Source organism: Pezoporus flaviventris, unplaced genomic scaffold (assembly GCF_033815535.1).
Source record: "Pezoporus flaviventris isolate CSIRO_AGI_PZ_B2104156 unplaced genomic scaffold, CSIRO_AGI_Pfla_v1 ptg000083l, whole genome shotgun sequence".
In the NCBI taxonomy this organism is placed as follows: domain Eukaryota; kingdom Metazoa; phylum Chordata; class Aves; order Psittaciformes; family Psittacidae; genus Pezoporus; species Pezoporus flaviventris.
The window spans coordinates 1,383,116-1,409,064 of NW_026892631.1; the positions used below are offsets into that span (position 1 = coordinate 1,383,116).

The 25,949-nt window shown below is 41.0% G+C and overlaps 1 protein-coding gene across 2 annotated transcripts; it reads left to right on the forward strand.

Annotated features, from left to right (window-relative positions):
* The first annotated feature begins 1,960 nt into the window (after positions 1 to 1,960).
* RRP15 (ribosomal RNA processing 15 homolog) lies at positions 1,961 to 24,155 on the forward strand. 2 transcript variants are annotated; one of them, XM_061475559.1, is made up of 5 exons: positions 1,961 to 2,119; positions 4,616 to 4,887; positions 6,799 to 6,896; positions 7,689 to 7,887; positions 22,747 to 24,155. In XM_061475559.1, exons 1-5 carry the CDS (start codon positions 2,047 to 2,049, stop codon positions 22,894 to 22,896), a joined length of 792 nt encoding a protein of 263 aa, XP_061331543.1. In that variant the 5' UTR covers positions 1,961 to 2,046; the 3' UTR covers positions 22,897 to 24,155. The 2 variants fall into 2 exon arrangements, with proteins under 2 accessions (XP_061331543.1, XP_061331544.1); XM_061475560.1 differs by lacking the exon at positions 22,747 to 24,155 and adding an exon at positions 8,662 to 8,950.
* Positions 24,156 to 25,949: the final 1,794 nt, after the last annotated feature.

Sequence of the window (25,949 nt, forward strand, 5' to 3'; positions counted from 1 at the left end):
AGGAATCCTGGAGCTTCTGTCTACAGCACATTTAATTATATAGTAACAGCAGTTATTGATAACTAAGGTTTTATTTGAGTGCTTTTAGGTAAGAAGTTGTGTAAGAAAATTTGCTTCTTTTACAATTTTGGTGTTCTAGGTGATGTTTTTTTCAAGATGTAGTTCTTGCAGATGCATCAAAGTGAGTAACTAGATGACTGGTAGAGTCTGGCCTTAAAATCTGTGTGTCCACTTAATAGCTGTGAAGTGACAGAAACGTGTTACACAGATGAGAAATTCTCTAACCTAGGATTTTTTTTTCCTTTTTTTTTTTGATGATCATAAGGTCCTTTCCAACCCTAACTATTCTATAATTCTATGATTTTTCTTTTTTTTTCTTTTGTTCTTTTTTTTTTTCCCCTATACATGGAGGATAGTTTTCTCTTCTGAACACCCAGTGCTAAAACCAACTACCATTAACAGAAAGGGATTTCAGTTCATCAATTGAACAGGACTTTGCAGAAATTTCTAGCATCCTAAACTCTTAATATAAAAAATCTGTAAAAGAATGTAAAGCATAGTCATTGTTCTGGGACTTTACTCATGCTAAGGATCACATCAGTGTAATTTAGGTGGACAGAGTAATTGTCATGTGGAAGTTAACATCCCAGCCCATCCTGTGGTGGAACATGTCCTCTTGGACACACAGAAGCAAAGCAGAATTGTTTACAGCAGGTCCATGACCTACCCACCTATCAGGAGCCCATGTGCCTTTTAGTGTTCAGGGAGGCCTGAGCTCATCTGTTTCGCAGATATTAACTTTTCAGCCTAACCTTAAAGATTGAGAGTAACCTCAGAGAACGTCTCTAGTGTAGGGAAGACACATATTCAAAGCAGTATGTGACATCAGTAGTAAATCTTTATCAGGATGTAGTAAATGTTCTGTTCACTTTTTTTTTTTTATAATCTGAGTGAAAATCCAACAAAAAATAATTTCACTTTTTCATTCCTCCCCATGTTGAAAACCTTCCCTCTTTTGTACCCTGAAGTTATGTTTGAAAGCTTGTCCAAGTATTCTTGGGGACATCAGCACTATGAATGTGAGACTTCAAATTCTTCCCACCACTCAAACTGCAGCAAATACACCACCAATGTGTTTTTATCACCGCATGTTCACAGTGGCTCCCCAAAGTAGAACAGAATAACTAGCCTGAGCTTGGCTGAGTTTCAGCTTTTGCTGGAGTACCTCCACATTTTAGCTGATACAGTCACAAGCCTTCTCTGGAGCACAAGTCTGATGAGAAGCAGCTGAGGGAGCTGCGGTGGTTTAGTCTCTTCTCCAGACTAAATCCCACAGAATAAACAAGGACGACTGTATTGCTCTCTACAACTACCTGAAAGCAGGTTACAGCAAGGTGGCAGTCAATCTTCTCCCAAGTAAAAAGCAATAAAGCAATAGGTAATGACCTCAAGCTGTGCCCGGAGAGGTTTAGATGGAGATCAGGAACAATTTCTTATCCGAAGGGTACTCGGGCTCTGGAACAGACTGCCCAGGGCAGTGCAGGAGTCACCGTCCCTGGAAGTGCTCTCACACCGTGTAGATGAGGCCCTCAGTGACATGGGTTAGTGGTGGCCTTAGTAGTGCTGGGGAGCAGTTGAATGTGATGTTCTTAAAGGTCTTTTCCCACTTAGTCGATTCTATGACATGAAAAACAGAGGCCACGTCTCCATGCCCGGGTGGGGTGACCCCAAAACGTGGCAGAGGCCGAACAGCCTCCAAGAGAGGAGGCTCGCAGGGTCTGGAAGGAGCAGCAGCCCAGCGCCTACCCGTACCTGACGGTGAGGAGGAGCCCGGGCAGACGCCCCCGCTTCAGCACGTACTGATTTCTGTACTTGCTAAGCAACAAACGCTACCAAACCCCTTCCCGCCCGCTAAGGCTCTGTCCCGCTCCTACGGGAGCGCTCCCTCCACCGGAAGCCGCCGCTGCTGCCCGCCTGCCCGGAACCTTTGAAACCGGAACGCAGAGTCGTGGCGGGGTTGGGTTGGAATGCGATAGAGGGCGGACCATGGTGAAGATGGCGGCTGCCGCAGCGGCCCCACGTGGAGATGAGGCGGCTGAGGGCGAGCAGGCGGACAGCGGTAACCCAGCGGGAGGGCGGCTGGGGCCCTCTCTGCTCGGACGGGCTTCTGAGGCCTCCCGGTCCCTGCTGTGGGCTCGGCCCTGCTGACACTTCTCCCTGTCCCTCCCGAGCCCGCTGGTGGGCCAGGGCCCCTCCGGAGCCTTGGCATAGTGCTGGCACAGGAAGCGGGAGCGAAGGCCTCGGCCTAGCAGCTTGCCGAAGCCCCTTCGCGGTGCGGTAGAGGCAACGGGGTGCCCTGAGGCTCTGCAGGCTGGACTCCGCCGTGCTGGTGGGGTTGTATGCGGTCCTAGCCTTGCCCTGCCCTGCCCTGAGTGTTTCGGAGCTTCTTTTCGCTGCTTTAGCTTTGGGAATACCAACAGCGACTCATTCATTCTCTGGGCCCACCAAAATAGCTTCGCTGCCGTGTTTTGTCTTGGGTAGCACCCCTTTTCTTTGAAGGGGAGGAAGCATGACACGGTTGGGTAGAGCTGGGCGAGTTCCGTGATGCGAGGAGCTCTGTGTGTATGTCTGACTCCGTCTGTACGAGGTGGGGATCTGCTCTCTGCTCCAAGGGAGAGCTTTGAGATACACCTCCTACAGTAATCCGCCGGGAGAGCACAAACACTTTCATGCTCTATCCTGTATCACACGGTTCTCCACTCATTCTTGCCTTTCCATGTGTTGTGGGGATATACCTAGCTAGTTGTGATTGCTTCTTAATTATATAATGTAATTGTAGTTTTTTCCTTTCTTTATTCTGGGAGGAACCAAGCCAGTGCAGTGGTTCTGTTTGGTTTGAGGGTCAAAGCTGAACCCAAGAGGAATTTTTGCACGAGAGCTTCTTTCACAGCTCATTTCTGAATTACTGCTGTTTTTAGCGGCGTGTGTCAACACCGAAGTTATTGAGCAAGGTTGGAAGAATAAAGTATGGGGATGTATGTATGTTTACCCCCCTCCCAGTTAGGACTTGCTGTAGTAAATCTGTGCTGGGCTTCAATCTTTGCAATTGAAAGAGTGCCAGGTCTTCTTTCTGATAGATGTAATTTAGTATTAAGTTACTTTGAAATACCTCTGCTTTATCTCATGATGTCATATTAAAGAGTAAGTTGTGGCAGGTTGTTGAAGCCTTGTTCATCTTTCTGTAATTGTTGAAAACAAAACGTTGGTATTATTCTGTTATTTTGTTAACAGAAAGTGTTAGGTAAAGGAGACTTAACACATGCTTTTGCAGTTTTCGTCTTTATAAGTCTGATGGATCTTTATGGCTGACTGCAGAAGTTGATTCTAAACAGTGTGTGGAATTCTGGTTTAGGCTTTTGGTAGCTGTTGGCTACTCTATGTATAAAAAGTCATAAGTAGGGGTTAATTCCTTGTTTAAAATTGAGATAGCAATATTCTAGCATGGACAAGGTGTGGGGGTGAGAACTAGCCAAATTAGTTCACGTGTAGAAAATGGAATGTGGTGATGTACCTACTTTATGTGCAGTTGTTTGGTAAGCGTATAACCTGTTTATTTCCATTTTTGATAACTAAGTGCTTTCCAAAACTGTAAATGTTCCTGGTCATTAGAGGCTTTGTTTTAAATTGGTTTACGCCACTGTTTTGATGCTACTTTGGAGTATTTTGCTGATTTGAAAAGGCACATGGAGAAAGCAGAGTAATGAATTAGTCTGGCAACAGAGTGTATGTTTGTTTGCTCAGTAATTAAGAGGGCAATTGAGTAACAGGGAATATTATTAATAGCTGTCTCTCTCCTGTCTTGCTGTTGTTTATTCCAAATTTCAGTATTTTACCTTCTTGTTTTGTTTTGAGGGGGGCATAGGGTAAAGAAACTTAAATTTGGGGGTGTTTTATTTGTATGTCGAGAACCTGAGCAGTTATTTAGACCAGAAAAGCTCAGTGCCTCTGGGTTTTTTTGAACTACCTGATAACTGTCTTGATTCTGTATTTCACAAAGCAGTCTCCCCTCTGTGTTCATTAGACTTAGGTAATAAGGAGGGGGTTGCTGGCATTATTTTCTGTGAGCAGATTTTGCTGTCGTGCCAGAAATGCCTCTTCCCTCCTCCCTCCCCCCCCCGCCATGTTCATCCGAGTGGCTGTTTGCATTTAAGCACTAGATGTCACTGTCGCAGTTTTTGTGTGTACGTGTGCGTATGTGTGTGTGTACATTTATACAATTGTTGAACCAGAAAATACATTTTTTCCTTGAAATTACCACTCCTAAACATCAAATTATTCATTAATCTAATAAATATCCAAAGCTGCCTTTTCCCTTTTACCCAACCTCTTAAATCACTTCATCAATGAGATGAGCACTTGTACTGGATGCTTTCTAATAAATTCATTATGGTGTTGTATGCTTGCTTGAGGAATTCAGTTAATTCAATGACAGCAAGCAGTACATGGCCCTGAACTCAAATAACATTTACATATGGAACAAATTATGCTAGTCATGCATCCTTACTAGAAACAGAACTCCTGATACATTTTTTTCTGTTCTCTTTTTTATCCCTAGATTCTGAGTTAAGCTCAGGGCTTCCAGAGGACAGCTACTCATCAGGAGGTGAAGCCCTGGATGGTGATGATGAAGATGAAACAGCAGCCCTTGGCAATGAGGTTGAAGAGGCAAGCTCCAAAGCTGGCCCAAGTGCAGGCTGGGCAGATGCCATGGCAAAAGTGCTCAACAAAAAGATTCCACAAAATAAGTCCATTATCTTGGCCAAGAATAAAAATCTGGAGAAAGCGAAAGCAAAGGAAAAGCAAGAAAGGCTGGAGAGGAGGATGAAGGTGAGGAAAAGAGGCAGTATCTCATTGTTAAATCACAGTTGGATGGAGATACATGCAAGATCCCTTCAGTGGGGATCTGGGAGAATGATCTAAGACTGTCTCAGTTTTGGAATCTCTCTTCCACAGTGATCTCAAGTAGCTTCAGATTGTTTTTTGCTTTCCAGACAGTCATGCTGTAGGGCTTTTTCCCTTACTGCTTTTTCTGGGCCATCAGGCAGGATCATCTTTGGCAGCAGCACTGTTCCAGGCTGTCAACTTCAGGTGTGTTTCTTGTTGAGAGGGTGAAACCAGCTGCTTTAAGCTTAGGTTTCTAATTGCTGTTGTTCATTTGGGCTATAATTCACTTTGTTGGCATTACAAGTTGAAATAGTTCTCTCTTACTGAAAGTGAGAGGAAGAAAGAGAAGCAAGCTGCTTTCATTTAAAGTCTGCTGTTGTGTCCGAAATCAAAAAATTCTAGGTTGAAATTGCATTAACCACTGATGTAGTTGTGAATCCTTGTTTGCTCCCCTCAACGATTTCCCTGTTAGAGTTTTCTGTTATAGTGTCTGTGCCCTAAATTGCTTCTGGTTCTGAAACTCGTATGATGAAAACAAAACTGTGTTGGCAATTAAGTAATTTGTTTGTGTATCTTTAGTGGAACTTTTAATTTCAAGGCTGTGATTGATTTACCTTCAGGCTAAAATTAATAGTTCTGATGTCTCATCTTACCAGTTGTGTTTCACTGGGATAACCAGGTTATCCATCTGACAGTTTAGGACATGCTGTGGCTATGCCACAACCTGCCTTTTAAATACAGGGAGTTTCAGTTCAGCATCTGCTCAGTTACAGTTGTCCTAAATACCTGTTCTCACCCACTGAGTATGTGAGATAACTGCAAAGCAGAGGTGGGTTGCTGGTCCCCAAATTGACTTGTTTACCCTTAGAAAAACCTGAGAATAGTCTGCCTCCCATTAATTTCTTGCTGATGGAAGCTAGAATAGGGCAGTTCTTTTTATCAAAGGCCAAAACATGGTCATAAACTCACAAATTCTAGTAGTCTGCCTGGAATTATAAAGACAAGGGCTCTGAAACTGCATGAAAGACTTCTTGCATAAAATAGATTTAGTGCAACATCACCAGGCCTAGAAGAGTGTTAAACTTTTAAAAGAGGGGAAAACCAAAATTCACTGCCTTACTCCTGAGGCAGATTCTGGGGGAATACAGTGTGCTCCTATTGTAGCAAAAGTAAAGCTGGTGGTATTGTGGCTTCTGGAAATGGGAAAGTGGATCAGTTTGGTTTTGAAACAGAGACTCCAAAAAAAAACCCCAAACAAAACCCACAGCAAAAATCAGTGTTGTACACAGTTGCTGTAATGGGCACTTAGTGCTCTTCCTCATGTTCTGCTTATTGTAGTCTTTGCCATGTGTCACTGTTCGTCACAAAGCTGTACTATGATTAATTCAGCAGGAGAAGTCAAATTCCCAAGGCTCAAAATGCAACACGCCTGTCTTGATAGCTATACATAATAAAATCCGGAGTCTATCTGTGATCAGCTTGAGAAGTTTTGTAGTTGAAAATTACCTCTGAATAATTTCTTTGTCTGTAGCAGTCAGTGTGAAAGCATTTGATGTTATTTTAGACTCTTTGCTTGCCTTGAGCCAGAGGTATCACTCTGATGTGAGTCTTTCCTAGTTTTTGTTACAAAAAGCAAGTGACTGTGAGATATGACTGTGGCCCCTGGTTTGTCAATAAAAGCGACTTGCCTGAGACCTGTTGTCCAGCGCCATATTGGAGTTCCCCTTACTCTCAAACCCAACTGAGCTTTGTTGATTTATCTTTTATTTCTTTTCCTCCTGCTACATACTCTATCAAAATATGCTGCATTCTCAAATGTCCATGTTGTTTCATGTCACAATATTTATAACACAGCTCGATAAAAAGAGGGAATGGGAAATGATGTGCCGAGTGAAGCCAGATGTTGTCAAAGACCGAGACAGAGAAAGAAATCTTCAGAGAATTGCCACAAGGTAAGCGGTTTTTTTGAATGCTTTCCTTGTATACGTATATATAACAAAAAGAGGAGGAAAAGGGGAAGAAAAGGCCTGTGCAGGTAATCTGTTTCCAATCAGATTGAACTCTTTAAGAAGTGCCTACTAAGAGCCAAGTGATTTATATACAGGTCTGCATTGTACAATATCAAGTTCAACAAAAGATTTCAGAAGCTTTATGAAAGAGTAAAAATTTAGATGGGAATGTAATGTTTGCTTAACAGAAGTGCTTTGCTGAATCCCCTCATTTTGTTAATTTAATGCTTTCAAAATGCAGAACAGTTGCTTCTGCTACTCTGTTTTTTCCTTCTCCACAGAGGATTCACCACATCCATGTCGCAAGTTCAGTTGCTTGTTCTGCATTGTGGTAGTTTGGTGTCACAAAACTAGTTGAATACCTTGATGTACTGTCTTTATCTGTCTCCTTACTCATTTATCCGCCTTGTCCCTCTACTGCAGCTGCTCTTATGATCTTGCCTGAAGAATTTAATAGCTGAATTAGGACAAGTAACATGTGTCTGGGGATGAAAATGCTCTTGAAATTATCTCAGTACTGTGTTACTTTGCTTACTTCAGGGTCTGAATAGTTACTTGTGGATTTATTTGTTATTGATTCCTAGCAATAAGTGATAAGGAAGAATGAAAATTGAAAGTCTTTTATGCTGTAGTAAATGTTACTACTTAATTGAGGTTCTGATTGGCTTTTTTTGGGAGCTAGAAGCCATAAAGGCAACTTGAGTTAAAAACTGTTTTGTTTTTTCCCCATCCTAGAGGAGTTGTACAGTTGTTTAATGCTGTCAGGACACACCAAAAGAACGTTGATGAGAAGGTGAAGAAAGCTGGGAGATCTGAGAGGCAGCGTGCTAAACTGCTGTCATCTGTTTCAAAGAAAGATTTCATTGATGTCTTAAGAAATGCAGAGGGTGCTAAAGGAAGCAAGAATCCTGCAAAGGCTGCAAAAAGTAAACAGGTAGGCTTTGTCTGGGAGAAAAAATGCACACGAGATCCCTTCTCAGCTTAACTACTGTCCATTAATGTACCTGCTCTTAAGAGCAGCTGTATTCCAAGTGCCTGAGTTTTATTGAGACTAAATGGAAAGGGGGCAAGTAGCTCTTAGTGTGTTTTCCCTGTCTTTTAAGTATCAAGGCACAAAACATGGAAAGTTCTTCTGATAAGACTTCAAGTGTTGTGTACAAATAACTTGGTTTAGTTGTGTGTTTAAAAAAAAAAAGTGAAAAAATGGATTTTTATCATGGATTTTGCACCAACCATAGAACAAACTGCTAGATTTTTAGTGTATTGTAATGTTTGGAATTTGGCCAGTCGTAGTTATCAACTCTTTTAAACTGTTATAGGCACAGGGACTTTTCATCTTACATGGTGTGTTAGTCTGTACTACTTGTATGTACTGAGCATTTTGGGCTCACTTCTCTGGATAATTAGGGTATCTGGAACTGAAGGGCTTTGCCATACAAATGAATACAAAATAGAAACTGAGCTATATTAAGCATTATATATAGGCTTTTATTTCCCTAATTCCATGTGTGTCTTAGGCTGATGTGGCTTTATTGCTGCTACAGTGTTTTGGAAAGAAGTATTTTAACACATTCCACTTTTTCCAAACATGTTCAGGACAGACACAGTATAGTTGGGCTTACCCAAGTCTTTATCAGTTCTTTCAACTCACCAAGTAGCTTTAGGGTTGAAAACAAGTTGCTCTGACATACTCTTTCTTGTATTTCAGAAGCTGCATGGTTTTGAAGCGTATTTGTGTTCAGGTTTGAACTTTGTGCTCAGTAGTGGGTGGAATACTTGTCTTGGCCCAGACTCACAGTAGTTAACTAAGTGCTTTTCTGTGCCAGGAAGAAATACTTTAATCAGTTGGGAGACAACAGTTTGTCATATGTTTTTTGTTTGTGTGCACTTGGGGAGCACGCTGAAACACTGCCTGGCATGAAGAGCTCATACAATTTTCATGCAAGTGTAATATTAAAGTATTTTTTTAAAATTCTTCAGATAATGAGAACAATTTAGCTTGGTGCTGACACTTTATTTCTCTCTAAATAATTCCAGCTTGCTTGTTTGGGGTGGGGAGCATGCGTGTGTGTGGTTTGGGGTTGGGGTTTGGTTGGGGTTTTTTCCTTCCCTGGAATAGCAGAGCGACATCGGAGTGATAGCAGTGCCAAGTACTATTGTAGTAAGCGTTGAATCAATAGCTGAGCAAAAACAAGGACTTTTTTTTTTTTCCTCAGTCTCAGCTTGTAGCAGGGCAATTTTCTAATTACTGGGTCAGAAAACATAGATAGCAAATGTTTCTGTACATTTAAAAGCAGCTTATTTTGGCAGCATCATTAACAGCATATTTCCATTAAAGTGCTCTGGATTTGCTTTAAATGCTGGCTAGTTACTGTTGGTTTTGAGTATTGATACAGGTGCTGCTACAAAAACTTGGGATTTTGGAGTTTTTCATGAATGTCAGGCTATTCTTGCAGATTTGGGGAGGGGGCTGGGGTTTTTGGTTTAGATATTTTTTTAATAACCTTGTCTGGTTTTATAGACCACCTCACTTCCTCTCTCCCTTGTTGCATTCACTTCAGTAACTCTGTTCAGTACTGAACCAAACTCTTTAATAACTCATTTTCAAGCTGTTCTTGATCTGCCTTATTTCCTTTTGACAACATATCTTACCCACTTAGCAGGCTCCCATCCTTGTAGTTGATGATACTTGAGGTTGAGGCCAAAATCTAATCTTCAGTCTCCTCCTCAGAATTATGCTGACCAGTACTGCTGGTCTCCACTGTCTGTCTCTGCTGCTTGGACTTTGTGGGTTTTCAGAAGGTAATAAGCAGGGATGAGGCCTTTGGGTGGCGAATTCCTTGCAGCAGGAGTTTGGTAGATTGTTTGTGCCATCTGAAAGCTTTTGTTTGGTTCATTTGGGTGGGTTTTGGTGTGGGTTTTTTTTTTTTCTTTTTTGATTTTTTTTTTTTAGCAGTTGAGAGTATGGCATGTACTTATTTTTTTCGTTAAAAAAAAAAAAGATAGGGGAAATACATTTATTTATCTCAACAAAAGCAACGGAAGAGATGCCAATCCCAAACTCCAGGCACTCTGCCATCAATTAAAATGCAGTCCAGAACAATAAAAACACTACCCCACCCACATAAAACAAGCAGTCAGCAGGAAAAATAGCAGAATAAAGTTTTACCAATGAAAGCAAACCTTTCTCAACTCCAGCCTTCTGAGATTATGAAAGGAGACCTGACTATACTTGTGAGAATGGGCAAATGCTTTTTCTTACTCTACAATTCACTGCTGTGTTTTTCAAAGTGTGGTGGCTTCTTCCAAATGTTACGGGTTGTTGAAGAAACCCCTTATAAAGCTCTGTTGTGGTTGACTGCTTAGTCAGGTATATGTATATGTGAGAATCATAGAATAGTTAGGGTTGGAAAGGATCTTAAGATCATCTAGTTCCAGCTCCCTTGTCATGGGCAGAGACACCTCACACTAAACCATATCACCCAAGGCTTCATCTAACCTGGTCTTGAACACTGCCAGGGATGGAGCATTCACAACCTCCCTGGGCAGCCCATTCCAGTGCCTCACCACCCTAACAGTAAAGAACTTCCTCCTTATATCCAGTCTAAACTTCCCCTGTTTAACTTTTAACCCCTTACCCCTTGTCCTGTCACTACAGTCCCTAATGAAGAGTCCCTCCCCAGCATCCCTATAGGCCCCCTTCAGATACTGGAAGGCTGCTATGAGGTCTCCACGCAGCCTTCTCTTCTCCAGGCTGAACAGTGCCAACTTCCTCAGCCTGTCTTCATACAGGAGGTGCTCCAGTCCCCTGATCATCCTCGTGGACTCATCTGGACTTGTTCCAATAGTTCCATGCCCTTTTTATGTTGAGGACACCAGAACTGCACACAATACTGCAAGTGAGGTCTCACGAGAGCAGAATAGAGGGGCAGGATCACCTCCTTCGACCTGCTGGTCACGCTCCTTTTGATGCAGCCCAGGATACGGTTGGCTTTCTGGGTTGCAAGCGCACACTGAAGCCGGCTTATGTTCATTTTCTCATCGACCAGCACCCCCAAGTCCTTCTCTGCAGGGCTACTCTGAATCTCTTCTCTGCCCAACCTGTAGCTGTGCCTGGGATTGCTGTGACCCAGGTGTAGGACCTTGCACTTGTCATGGTTAAACTTCATGAGGTTGGCATCAGCCCACCTCACAAGTGTGTCAAGGTCCCTCTGGATGGCATTCCTTCCCTCCAGCATATCAACCAAACCACACAGCTTGGTGTCATGGGCAAACTTGCTGAGGGCGCACTCAATCCCGCTGTCTGTGTCACCGGCCAAGATGTTCATCAAGACCAGTCCCAACACTGATCTCTCAGAGACACCACTCATTACTGGTCTCCAGCTGGACATTGAGCCATTGATTACAACTCTTTGCATGCGGCCATCCAGCCAGTTCTGTATCCACCAAGTGGTCCATCCATCAAATTGATGTCTTTCCAATTTAGAGAAAAAAAAATCAAATGCTCTGCAAAGGCCTACCTGTAGCAGTGGGATTTCACAGCGGCACAGCCACTTAAGTTTGTTCTCTATTTCCGTTGCCTTCATGCACTGATGGGGAGGAGGACAGGCAACCTGTGCCCTGTGAGCATGTTTATAGCCTTGTATACTTTCAGCCATTGGCCAAAGTATTACTTGGTGTACACCCAGCCAGTGTAGCTGTGAAAGAAAGACTGTAAGGCTGTGAATGTTTTCCTGTGCCATGTGAAACTGTAGCCCTTCTTGGGGGTTTGTGTGCCCAGATGGGAGTAATTACTTCCGTGAGCTGGAGCCAAGAGCTTTGCTTTTGATATCATTAGCTGTTTATCAGGGTATTTCTTAGTCCTTGCTGAGCCAGCTGACTTATCTAATATTTTTCACAGCTTTTTTTTGGGTGGGGGGGAAGCATTTCCTGGGAGATAAGAGAGCATTCAATCTTGTCCTGTACAATCCTTACAGACCAGATTTTCATTTCACTATGTGTTGGGTGTATCTTGCAGGTTCCCACCTTTAAGATACTATAAGAAACATTACTAAACTACAGGTTTAAGAAAGGTACATGTTGGAGATGCTGTCTTTCCAGCCCTAGAGCCCATTTTTATGTCTATAGAAGAAATAACAGAAGAATGACTGCTACTGCTGAACCCAGGACAGTAGTGTCAGTAAAGGATTCCTTACAGGAATCCTTTGGTTTCTTTAGGTGCTTAAGAAATTCCTGGGTGTTTTTAGGATTATGGTTTAGGGAACTATCTTTGCTTCCAAGACTGAATGAAGTTTTTGATCTCGTAGAGCTGCACAGACATGTTGACTGATATAGTGAATTACATGAGGTTTTGAAGTCATCATTGTAAGGAAACAAATTCAGAGTTAATATTCCTAGAGCAGCATCAGCTCTTCTCTCTTGCTTACGTCAGTTACAACAGGGTCATTCAAGTACCAGAAGCTCTCATCTTGATGTATTTCTTTTCATTGGTGATATTCTGTGTAAAGCATTACTGGGCAGTAAAACTTTTTCCATTGACATATAAGTAACTAGCATGAAAGATATTTTGTGACAAGTGTAACCTGCACTCATCAACCTTTGAATTAGACCTTTGTAGCATGGTTTTCTGAATCACCTGTGTTTGCTTCAACCTGTAAGTTTCCTTACAGCAGATCTGTGGCAGAGTATTTCAGTGCAGGATTTCTTGGTCTGCTTCAGTGACCATGATTCAAATTGTGCCAAGGTAATTGTAATCATCAAGGTAAACTGTGCTGACTGTATGTCTTGAAGGTACAATTTGCTTCCTGTGTTGTGTTGACATCTGGAAAAAATAGGTGTGTTAGTCTCAAAATAGTACCTATTCTAAAATAATTTATTGATGGGAAGGAATATGAGTGTCGAAGAATACAAGTACTATTTTATATCAGCTATTGCTCATATGGGACTTGAAATAAAATGTTTTTCCAGATATGTTCCTTCTGCCTGAAGTGTATTTTACAAATGCTCCTGGTGTTTTTGAAGTATTCTATAATTACTTCAGTAAATTAATGATTCTTATTAGTGACTTAGTGACTCTAGAGTCAGGTTTGCTATAGTTTTTTCTTCATAAGACTTTTAATATTCATAAATAAACAGTAGTTTGATGATTATTCAAGGCAGAAGGTGTACTACACTTCTGACTTTGACTGTTGCTCTTGCTGGGACACAAGAATTGGCACAGGGACTTCAATTTTTCATTTTAGATGGGGATATGAATGTACTTTCCAGCTTAAAATTAGACATGTTTAAAACCTGTGAGAGTGACAGCCTCCTTCTTGCAACTTTGTAAGTACTGGCCAGTGCCGTGTTGCTCTGCTTTTTTACACAGTGTAGAAAAGGGGGGCGGGGGGGGAATCTTGTTTTCACCCATATACCTGTCTGAAGGGACAGTAGTAAGGAAACATTTTTTCTTAGGTGATAATGACATTGCAGAATAACAAGTTTATTACTACAGCTGTTGTGTGCTGGCTTTACACAACTAATTGAAGGAGTAACCAGGCATGCATGTGTTTCAGCAGATTTGAGGGTGCAGCCAAGTGTTAATTTAGTTCAGCTGCAGCCAGAGTAGATGTGTTCTCTCAATTCTAATAAATGTCTTCCCATCGCATGCACAGGAGCATCTACTCTACTCTCATAAGACCCCACCTGGATTCAGTTCTGGGGGCCCCAACAAAAAAAGGACATGGAGCGAGTGCGTCTGCAGGAGGCCATGAAGATGCTCCAAGGGCTGGAGCACCTCTGCTTTGGAGACAGGCTGAGAGTTGGGCTTGTTCAGCCTGGACCTTATAACAATCTTTCAATACCTGAAGGGGGCCTAAAAGCAAAGCTTTACAAGGGCTTGTAGTAACAGGACAAGGGAGAATGGCTTTAAATTGACTGAGGGTAGATTTAGGCTAGACATTGGGAAGAAGTTATTCCCTATAAGGGTCTTGAGGCACCAGTTGCCTGGAGAAGCTGTGGCTGCCCCATCCCTGGCAGTGTTCAAGACCAGACTGGATGGGGCTTGGAGCAGCCTGCTCTAGTGAAAGGTGTCTGTGCCTATGGTAGGGGGTTGGAACTGGATGAGCTTTAAGATCCCTTCCAACTCTAACCATTTTATGGTTCTGTGAATTTGGATTCCTCTATATATAGTGCATTTGTATCTGTTTTTCTCAAATGTGTGTATAGTCTCTCAAAGGTCACCCACTATTTTGGGGGTTTTGGTTTTGTACCAAAAGGTTGCTGACTACCCAATTGTATGCTGTATTCAGGTTTTTATCATTTATCCTTAGGGATAAATGCAATGCCACCTGACACCAGTTTGCTATATCTTAAATTCCTTATGTTCTTTAAGGTAAAGGGTTATTGTGCAGTATTAGAAGTGGTTTGATGGTGATCTTTTTGTTTTAAATCTTTGTACAGGAAGATGTATTGACTTACCTACTATACGTCATCAGCGGGGTTAGGTTTCTAGGAGGTACAAGCTCAGTTCCCTACCTTTTGCCATAGCTGGTAATACACATTTGTGTTAACATGGGAATGTAGATATTTGTCAATATTTAAATGTGTATTTGATTTATAGATGTGAAGTATTTGACACTGTGAGTTCAGCTCCAGATAAGAGGATTAAGGGCTGTGTGACAGCTGTATTTCACTAGGTTCATCCTTTTCCCTGTGTTTTTAGCTTCAGGTTTCTCTTTCTGCTTTTTCAGATGCATGATCAGAAGTCAGAAAGGGGAAAAGATTGTGATTTTGCACTCTGTTCCCATCAACCTCTTTTTATCCTCTTCATGTTTTATGTTCCTGCCAGATTCTCTTACCCTGCACCTGAGGGTCAAGCATGAAGCCCCATGTCCTGGTGCCTAAAGTGAGAGCAACTGTGACAACTGCTTGCACAGAAACACCAGGTCCCCATTTGTCATCATGAGTCACACATGATCCGGTTTAGTGCTGTATTCTAAGGTGCAGATAGTAGGTGATCAGTGAGGACAGATACCTCAAGAGAAATTGGATAATAAATACCTATTGTATTTTGTGAGGTGACGACCTGAGGTCACCTCTGTGGGCACCTACTCATCTATTTATCTTGGTAGACTTAAGGAATGGTGGGTCAGACTGCTTCCAGCTTCCAGTGGGTAGAAGGTTGTCAAATTCAGGTTTGGTTTTCTGTTTTTTTTTTTCTTTCCTATGGGAAAATCTGACCAGTTTTTAATGAATGTTTCTGAAATTTACTGAAAGCGTTAGAAAATACACTTCTTTTTTTTCCTTTTAATCCTACTTGTTATTACAAATGATACTAAAGCTGTCTTCTTGGAAATACCTGATCTCTTCTGAGTTTGTTGCTGAACCCTGGATGGTGTTCTGCATGTGGTCTGTGCCATTTCTTCTCCACCTGCAGGCATTTGTAAAACCTATACAGAAATGCAGAAGTAAATGGAAGGGTTAGAAATGATGAGAAGGGGTAGCCAGTTGGTTAAAGATAAGGGACTGGAATCATGAGCAGATAACATATTTGCTCTTCAGGTTTAAACTGCTTTTTGAAAGCAGACTGGGAATGTTGAGGGGTATGGTCTGTTGCGTAATGAGTTTGCCACTCGTCCACAACAGTGTGAGGGAAATTACAGGAATATAAAATTAAACAGCCTTGGATTTGGAAACATTTAGGGTATGTTGCAAAAGTCACTTAAGTAAAAGTAGGAGCAATGAGTGTAGGGAGGTTTAGCCAGACAAGCTGCTTAGTAGTCATAAAAACTTCAGTATTTCATATTTAGTAGTAAAATTACAGAAAAGCTAGTTCTTTTGTATATTTTTTTTCCCCCATTTTCTCCCCCTCCTGCCTCATAGTTTTTTGGATCCCTGTATTTGTTTTGGGACTCGAATGTAAGTGGAAATCCTGAGTCAGGAAGAGGAGGTTTTTTATTAGCCCCGCTTCTTCCTCATCAGCCACTCTGTGAGATGATTTCTTAAGTGCTGGAAGTGAAAGACTTGGTCATTACTGTAGCCTTCGTTGTTAGAGACAGCCTTCTGGGACTCATTCTGTTATGCCTCTTGTTGAATCATAATGAAAACCAGTGGGTATTTCAGCATTGTTTGTATGGAATAATCTTGAGTCACATTCAGATTATTCTAAAATCTGCAAGATGCTAATTTATCCTAAAAAAGGATCAAAATATACTCCTAACAGCTGTGAGCCTGCATGTTTCTGTGCTGTGCATGTTTCTGTGCTGTGCATGTTTCTGTGCTGTGCATGTTTCTGTGCTGTGCATGTTTCTGTGCTGTGCATGTTTCTGTGCTGTGCATGTTTCTGTGCTGTGTTAGCAGGCAAGCTGTTACAGGATCCTGCAGAAGGCTTTAGGTACCCAGCTGAGATAGTGCATAAGTGCTTTACGTAAATGGGTGACATCTAAGAAAGGTCTGTTGTGAGTCAGAAATGTTTGTCTAAAGTAGACTGTTGAAAGACATTAATACTTCTGAGGTATGGCACATTGAAGGTCTTGACCAGATGCTTTTTACTAGGTCTTGTTGTATCTACATATTTTCCAGGTTCAACTTGATGGTTTGGGAACTGTGCAACTTGCAAAAAGGATTTTGTGGATCTGTGTAATATTTGAGCTGATCTTTAAATTCCATCATGTCTTCATTACTGCAGGATGGTAGAATTGCTTGTGCAGACGAAGGTTTTCTGAGACAGCTGCTATCAGAGCTGGAACACAGCGCAGGCTGAGGAGTTCTGGAGTGCCCTGTGTGCAGGAGGGTCCTGTGTTGTGCTTGGATTCTTAAGATATTTTTGCTTTTTCTGACAGAAATACTGATCTTTGAGGTTTCTGATGAGCTAAGGCCAAAGAAATGTGTTCTCGCATAAGCGCTTTCTTTGATTCGTCTTTGCAACTGAGCATTTAATAACAGTGCTAATGAATTTTCTTAAGTCCAGTTGGATGTTTGTTTTTAGAAATTCCGTAATTCAGTTCTGACCCCTCTAAGGTTGGGGCATGTTTAAGCATCTGCATGCCAACCCAAAGCATTCTTTCCCATTCACACATCCTCAGTTGTAGTAAATCATAGAGGGTGATGTGAGGATGGGGAGATTCCTCATGCGGGTCTTTAAGCTCTGGGTGGTCTTCTGGCTATGCTCAAAAGGAAAATCAGTATTTGTTGTGCTTGTAGTAATAATTCCAGTGTGTTATTTGCAGAGGACTTTGAACAGGAACAACAGGTTTCAAAACACACTGTAAAAACATTTCATTCTGAATTACTGGAAATGCCAGTGCAGATTCTGGTGGGCACAAGAGTTGAGCGTAAATCTCACACTGTGAGATTTGTGCACACTAGAATCTGTGTGACGTGTAAATAAATCTCCTATGTCACTGTTGACATCCACATTGTACAGTCAACTCAGATATGCCAAGGCAGTTTAGTTCAGTCACTCTGATTTCTCATTTAGAGAGAGGCTGCAAATGGGTATTGAGTAACTGTCACCCTAAGGAATAAATATTGTGCAGAATTATGCTGCAGCAGAATAGACTGCTGTTGTATAGTTTGAATGTTGTGCAAGCTTAAAAACGCTCCCCAAAGTGGCTTGCTTTGAGACTTCAGCTCAGAAGTTCAAAATAGTAGCAGTACAGGACATATTCTTGTTTTCCAGTTCTGTGGGATTGGGTTTACATAGGAACTTTTCTTATAGTTAAGATCTCACCATAATTCAAATTAGATAAACTTGTAAACAGTACTGATGATTAAATTCGAGTAATTTTCTGTTAAAAAATCATTTGTTTTCTGCTTATATTGCCACTTTAGTTGTTTCAGTTGCAGTTTTCTTTATTTCTTCCTGTCCTAGGGGAATCTTACTTTCTTAGCCTGTGAGCTTGGATATCTCTGCAAACAAATTTAGGGGAAATGATTGTGCTGATATTCTTTGCTTTCAATTTCCTTTCTCTTCTACCAAGTGTGTTTTAATTTTTTATTTTATTAAATTGATATTTAACACACCTCAGTGTATGTCTGTGCTAAGGACTTTTGAGCTAGGTATAAACCAACTTGTGTGGGGATGAGAAACAGAATAGCAGCAGTCACTGGGACCAAGATGCAGGCTGGCTGGGAAGGTAATTGTCAGCTGTATGTGAGACTGTGTCTTGGCAGTTAAGCTTTTTAACTTTGTCATGACAAAAGCCTCCCTGTATTTCAAGGTCTCAGATGTTTGTATTGAGCAAAACAGAGGAACTTGGGGAGGCATTTCAAATTAATTAGACATGTTAGAATTGTTTTTTCAGGGCTTAAAGTTGTTGCTTGAGAGATATTTATGTTAGAAATTCCTTCCCTGACAGGTACAAATAAACGTTTATTGTATGAGGGATGCCCTTGCAACCTTGGGGACATGAGAGATGTAAAGAGAGATGGCCCTGCAAGCTCTAGCATTTCATCTTGTACTTGGAGCAAAGTCATGGAGAGTCCAGTGTGCCGATTGTAATTGCTAGGTCTGAAAGGTGTCCATTTGTTAATACCCTGCAGTTACTGTTATCTGAACACAGGCTGTAGTGAAGTCTCTGCAGTGATATGTATATGTGCTGCTTTCCATATGCAGAAACTGGTATGCTCAAGTGACATGAGCTGGTGGGAGCCAGAGTGAAATGCTGTCTTTAATCTGTGCAGTCTGATTTCAAGATCCAGCTTTTCATGCCGTTACTTACCAAGAAGCATTATGGGACTTCAGTTTGCTTGTGTGTAGGGTTCTGAAAAGCTCTGGCTTTTAGGACGTTGCTGTGCCAGTAAAGCAACAGATGAAAATGACAGTGTGACTTAGACTGAACTTAATTCCCTTAAGGTTTCGAAGGAAGCAGGCTTTGAGCTAAAGCACTTGTTGCAGACTGAAGCAGCTATGTGCAGTTGCAAGTATCCCACTCCTGCTCCTGACAACTTCAGAAAGGGATAAAGAGGATCTGTGTCCCACCTGAGTGGCAGTGCAGTCTGCCACAACTCTGGCGCTGAGTTTGGCAGGTCTCAGTTGAAGATAGTTACTGTAATGTCATTTACCAAGAGTGGGTTATGTAGCTCCACAGAGAAATAAACTGAAACAGTGGGATTTCTAACATGATCTTGATCATGTGGCTGCTGCTGGTGCAATGGGGCTTTCATAGACCAGTTCCTCCAAAATCATCCAGGTGGCAATTCTATCACAGATCCTGCAAGGGATGGCTGTTTGTTCTAGGTGACACTTTGGTTTTGGGTGGGTGGGTGATTTTATTAGGACTTGGCTACAAATTTCCATTCATCTTCTCCTCGTGCAGATTTTAAAGGGTATGTCTTCAAAAATAATTAGTTTGGGAAATATGTCCCTGCTACTTGTGTCAGACTTGAGCTAATGCTGTGATAGCTTAGGTGGCATACCAAGGAGGAGAGATAGTGTTTGTTTTATTTAGGTAATCTCTTTTCAAATGGACTATTGGTCTTCCCCAGTATCTGCATTAGAATAACCATGCTGTGCATTTTATTCTTTGTTCATGATAACAAATGCGTTGTCGTGTACCAGTAACTCCTGAGATACTTTACTAACTGCTGTCTCAGGCAAAGGAAAAAGGAAAAAAACATTCAAATGTATGTATATATGTATAATAAAGGGGGGGGGGGGGGAAGCAACACCAGAATTTTTCACTCTTTGCCTCACTGAAGGACCCACTTTATGTAGCATTGCATGCTAATGTTTATATAGCCTGCTTTGTTTTCATTTGGGGATGTTCAAAGGGGACTTCAGGGCTGTAGTGAAATGTGGGAGATGGACAAGCAGCTGACTGGAAGTTCAAAAGTGGTTGAAAAGTTGTAGAATGAAAGCTGTTTCATTTTCCACGTGCCAAGAATCAGTTTTGTTTTATTTAGATGAAACCATATTATGGCATTGAAAATCCAAGTGTATCAACATTCTTACACAGAGCAAGTTGGGAAGTGATATGACAGTTGAGCTAATTGTTGGTTATCCGAATAGTCTTGCTGTGGATTTTCTTAAGACTGCAGGAATGTTTTGTGCTACAATAGATTATTTTTTAGTTTGTGATTATTTTTTGGTTTTTTTTTGTTTGTTTTTGTTTATTATTATTATGAGGGGAAAATGGAGCAGTAAATGAGTTAGGAATGAAGATATTAAACAGGGGGTTTTCTTCACTTGGAGGGCTGGCTTAAAATACATCAAATATTTGCTTCAAGCATTTAATCCTCATCTTTGAGGCATGGACATGCTACCTCTCCTTGGGGCTTGTTGTAAAACTCTATTCAAACCTTTGTAGTCCCTTATATAGTGGGTAATGCAATGAAGGATCAGCATCCCTCTTTTGTCCCGTTGTTCACTTGACGTAGCCAGAAAGAAGGCTGAATAGTAGCTTGTGATGAATTTGAGCATTGGGCTATTCAAGCCCTCAGCCTTTCACTGTCGTTGCTGACAATAATGTATTGGTTTGTGCTATTAGAAACAAAAAACAAAACCCCAACCCCCTGTTCTGCACATCTGGGGGAAAAAAAAAAGGATTTTCTGTTATTTTTATTGTTGAAAAGAAATAGGAAAAATGCATTGTTTTGTAAGGGAGGTGAGGTTTTTTTTCCATTCAGGTATTTCAAATTTAATTCTGGCATGTTCGAACAGTGATTTATAAAAGGTCTGGGATAAATGAAGCTTCTGCTTGGTGACTTTTGTAAAGCTTTCAGCTTTTCCCTACTCTGCAGGGGTAAACAGAAACCAACTGAAAGACAGTTAAGAAGGTGTCAGAGGGAAGCTACTGTCTGATTGTGTCCCACAGAAGAGTACCTGTGTTACCCTAATACAGATTATTCTCATGTTAACACCATCAGGTCTGTGTAAGGGACCTACCTTATCTGTAACTCTTTAACTCCAGGCAATTGATTACCCTGTCTGTGATGTTTTCAGGATTTATTGGGTATTTGAAATGAATTACTCCAAGAATAGAAGGTGGTTAGAAGGCCCTGCCTGAGGAAAAGGGTGGTTGTTGGGATGGGTGAGTTACTTTTAGGAGTAGGCGTTACTGAGAACAGCTGTGAAGACAAAAAAAATCCATCTTGGGGCTGGGTCCTGAGAGATTCCTTTTGGGAAGGGGAATGTTAAGACTTGTTACCCTGTTTTTGTGACAGTACTCTTTTTCAGAAGAGCTGCTGAAGTCACATTTAGCATTTCTGCTTTGATTATCTACTAAAAATACCTCGTTTGGCAGACTTTCTGTACTCAACTTCTGTTGGTGTGATATGATGTGTTAGATTTACAGTGATGGACCTGCATTCTCTATTCCTCATTTCTCCTGCTGTTAAACTCTGGATGCTTCTCTCTACTAGAGCTTGCATGATGTCTGCCTATATATGTTATGGTTCTGTATATCACGTATTCCAAATGCATGGCAGAGAAGAGGCATGAACAAATGTCTACGGCAATCACATTCACTATGGGTTTTGCATCTAGTCATTAAATCTGTGTCTGCAGAGGGTGCTGCAAGAGAGAACCTCCATGCCTTGGACACTTAAACTTGAGAAGAAACTTCTTCTCAGTGAGGGTGACGGAACACTGGAACAGGCTGCCCAGGGAGGTTGTGGAGTCTCCTTCCCTGGAGACATTCAAAACCCGCCTGGACGCATTCCTGTGTAACATTATCTAGGTGTTCCTGCTCCGGCAGGGGGATTGGACTAGATGATCTTTCGAGGTCCCTTCCAATCTCTAACATACTGTGATACTGTGATACTGTGTGACAGTATCAGGAGATAGTTATATACGTTGGTTGAGGTCTGTCCTGTTGAGCAGGGGAGTGGGAAAAGCACATCTGAGATACCTGTATTAACTTTGTTTTAAAGAGCCTGCAAAAATAAGTTGTTTTCCATGCCCCTGATTCCACTTTAGTAGGACAATTCTTTGCTTACCTGCTGGACACTGAGCCACGTTGTTCCTCAGAAGAATTTTACTACTAAGTCTTAAACCACTGAAATCATTCAGTTCATTGAACAGGTCGTAGTGTTTTCCTTCAGTAAGGATGCAGGAATAGTGTCAAGCTGTTCTTTAAAACTGTTGCCACAGGATGGGGCTGTTGCACTGCCCAAATATGATCTGTCATTTTGAAGAACTGCAACCAAGCACTTTCAGTGCTAACCTAAAACTACAGTCCTGTTGCTTTTATTTATTATTCACCAGTCCATGTAGTGTGGCTTCAGTTTATCCACTTTCAGGAGGTAGGAAATTTGGACTAAGGTGGTGTTGGCTTGCTAAATGTAGACCAAGTTTGCTTCTTTTAGAGGCAGCTTTGTACCATATGACAAGCCCAGGTAGTGAGGTAATAGTCCACATAAAGGGGATTTGGTCCATGTATCGCAGAATATGCTAAATATTAAATTGGGGGGGGGGGTAGCCCTTTATTAAATCCATATTTGTGTTTTTAAAATGTGCCAAGAAGTGTTCTAATGGAGCAGCACCTGGGGGTTAATAAATGATATCATGGATCCATTCTGATTGCCAAGAAAGATTTTAATAAAGTAAGACATGCCCAGGGTTGACCGTTTCATCCACGAGGAATAATTGTTTTGTTCCCATATTTCTTTTATTGGTTGGTTAAAACAAGTTTGCTTTTTAGCATCAAGTCATTTATGATTGACCTGCATATTTCTGTGTACCATTTGCATAAGAGCTAACTGACTGAAATCATGTGAGAGGTGTTACTCTGATTGCATGAAGAGCTTCCATCTTTTACTGCCTTTCACATTGATCTCATCTTTCTCTGTTCTTCTTCCCTCAAACATTCAGGGTGAAGTGAAGTCTGAAGAGGGGCCAGAATGGAATATACTGCGTGATGACTTCATGATGGGAGCATCTATGAAAGACTGGGACAAGGAAAGCGATGGAGAGGGCAGTAATGAAGAAGGAGGTGGTCTGAAACAAGATGACAGTGACTGAATGAAACTGAAAACCATTCAAGATAATGTTTTATCATCTTTATTTTCTTTGGATAAAAAGTCAGCATTCTGTGAATGTACAACACTTGGAGAATATCTTTTTAAAGAAAAAAAGGAAAAGACTTGCGCAACTTTGGAGTGTTTTCTCCTTCATGTCAAACTTTTATTTAATACAGCTTCATTTGCTATACTGAAATCCTGAAATATTTTCCAAAACATGTATAATTTTCAACATATTTCCAAAACATTTTGTACAGTCAAAATAGTGGCACCTGCCCAATGAAAGAATGATTTTGCCAAGGTCATTAAAAGTTTATACATTAGTCATGGCAAGTGTTGTATTAGTGTGCCTGCATTTCCAAATCAGCATTGCACTTTGAAAGTTGTTAGCAATTCGCAATAGAAATGGCTTACAATAAACAGAAATGCCGTCACCTTGTAAAGTTATCAGACTCCTATAGAGTCTTTACTACTTTGGCCAGAAAAGGTTTTGTAGATAATAAAGAAAAGTAACCATTAATGTGATAGTTCTGGTCTTGGAGCACTAATTTGATTGGAGACAATTCTGGAAACATAACTGTAAAAGGAGAGACTTGACCCTACTGATTGGCTTTTATATTTTGTTATACATATGGAAGTATGAATTTTTCCATTGCAAGTCTGAAGTTGTATAAGCTGTGAGACTGATAAGAGACGAAAGGACAATCATTGCTATTATTTTTGTTGGAGGAGAGAGGGCTTTTCTAGCAATACTGCATAAAATTGTGTTCAGTGTTTCCTCATTTGCAGTTCTGGTGTTCTGGCCTTTTTCAGCACAGAGCTGGACCTCCAGGATACATCCTGTGGGTTTAGGCAGCTGTAATGCTAATTCCTGAGGTCTGTAAAGGGTCAAACAAAAGCCCTTCCTCTTAGGTGCATACTGTAACAGTAGCAGATTTTGGAAGACATCTGTCAGGGTAACACTATTTGTCTTTGTTCAAACCACAGCAATTTTTCCTAATCAGTTGTTTAGTTGTGAATATGTTATTATTAACATACATAATAAGAATATATTCTTTATAAGCATATGCATACAGAAGAAAGTGCATTATGATTAAGGTGTTCTAAATGAGAGGCTAAGGTTGAATTCTGCTGCCTTCACTGTTCCAGACTGGCTGTCTGATGCTGTGTCAGTTGTTTAAATTTTCTATTACATTTCCCCATTTCCTATGTAAAGAAAATGCCTTGGGGCCTATTAATTGATACTTTAAAAGCACAGTACTATTCTGTCTGTTCCTATAGATGTCTGGCATACAAACATTTCTTTGTACCTGATTATATGCAAGGTAGCATTGAAATCTGTGTAAGACAGTGGATTTAGATTTTCCCAACAAAGGCACTGAGGAGGGGAGAGAGTTTGAGTTTTGTGTATACTGCAGGAGAAAAAAAATATACATACAAAATGGCAGAGAAACCTATCCTAACAACTGGCAATGCCTGTGTTATCCGTAGCCTATTCATCTGGTGTAGATATTGTAGCATAATTCTTTGAGGAGAGCTCAAAGCTAGCAGCAGAAATGTTTAGATTTTCAAGCTGCTTTGAGTGTTAGACATATTGGATATCTGAGGAGACATTAGTTTGTGGCCTGATATTTATTATCACAGACGAAGGCATACACCCAAAATACCAAGTGGCGAAACCACAGAAGTTTGACATACGGTTATCCTGGCTTCTGAAGGCAAGATATCTGTATTGCTGTTCAGTGAGAGCTGGCATCTCATTAGTGCAAAACAAAGATAGACTACAATATTTCAAGTAGCTACTTAAGCAGAATAGCAGCATAATAGCCTAATCTGACATTGCTTTCTTTCTACAGAGCTCAGTTTGTGTGAAAAAATGACATCAGCATCTTTAAATCTACATTTGCTCTTTCATTTGATATCATCAGTATCTGCCTGAGGTCAAACTTCTGGAAATTAATCTAGTTTTTCTTAGGAACAGTGACATTATGGCATTAAAAATGCTCTCAGACTACTTCTAGGATACTTGGGTGTTTGAATTTTACTTGTGCATTTTTGAAGTGATGTTTTGATTAAAGCAATGGAGTATCACTTGTGTATTTAAGAAAAACATGGAGTATATTGATATTGCTAAAAATACCTTGAGCTTCCATTTCATGGCAGTACTTTTTGCCTGTAAGTGGAGAGCATTTCTTACCTTTTCAGAAGCATAATACTCTATGTATATCGAATACTTCTTAGATTTTGGTACCTTGCCTTTGCCATGTTCTTTGGTTGTGCCATATTCAGAAAAACTCCTAGAGTAACTTAGATTGGTAACTACCTCCTAAAGTGAAATAAGCTCCGGGCTCTTTGTGGCAGATGGAAGTGTGTATTTTAACTTTAGGCATTTGGTGGACGACTTACTTCACGAGCTTTATTGTAATGGACTAGCAGTTCAAGAGAAGAGCTAAGCCCTGTTTGGCCCATACCCCTTCCAGTCTCCTTTCTCAGCTGTGGGATCAGGCTCTACCCGCCTCCCCACCCGCTTTTCCAGTAATGTTCTTCCTTTTCCATAGCTACCAAGAACAACCTTCATCAGCTTTTCCCAGCCAGCAGAGTGCTGGGTCTGTTTTGCCTGCTCCCATGAATATCTCTGCTTAAGCAAAGCTGTGCTGCTGCCCTTCATTCCAGAGAGCATGAATCATCTCAACTTTGTGTATTTCTGTACCTATCTATATAAAGCCAATAAGGATGGGGTGGTTCCAGTTTTGTTAGGCTTCAAGCCAACTCTAGAAAATGTAGAGTTTAATATTGTATGGATTGCATGCAAAGCAACAAAGTGGTTTTTCATAAGAGGAGGCACAGGGCAAGCTCTCCCCCATGTTTCTTATCCTCTCATCTAATTTTTCTTTATGTTAATTGTGCTAAGTATTTTTTCAGCAAGGAAAGCATGAGTTGGCCTATGGAGAAAATAGAGAACCATCTTACCATCTTCTGTCTGCTTTTCTGCAGCCTGCTGTTTCCTTAAACACTTGATGAGTGATGGTGGAGTATCCTTGTTGTGCCTGATGG

Coding starts and splice junctions, on each gene's coding strand:
- RRP15 (XM_061475559.1), top strand. CDS start 2,047: ATGGTGAAGATGGCGGCTGCCGCAGCGGCCCCACGTGGAGATGAGGCG. Junction 2,120..4,615: donor GGGCGAGCAGGCGGACAGCG/GTAACCCAGCGG, acceptor TTTTATCCCTAG/ATTCTGAGTTAAGCTCAGGG. Junction 6,897..7,688: donor CTTCAGAGAATTGCCACAAG/GTAAGCGGTTTT, acceptor TCCCCATCCTAG/AGGAGTTGTACAGTTGTTTA.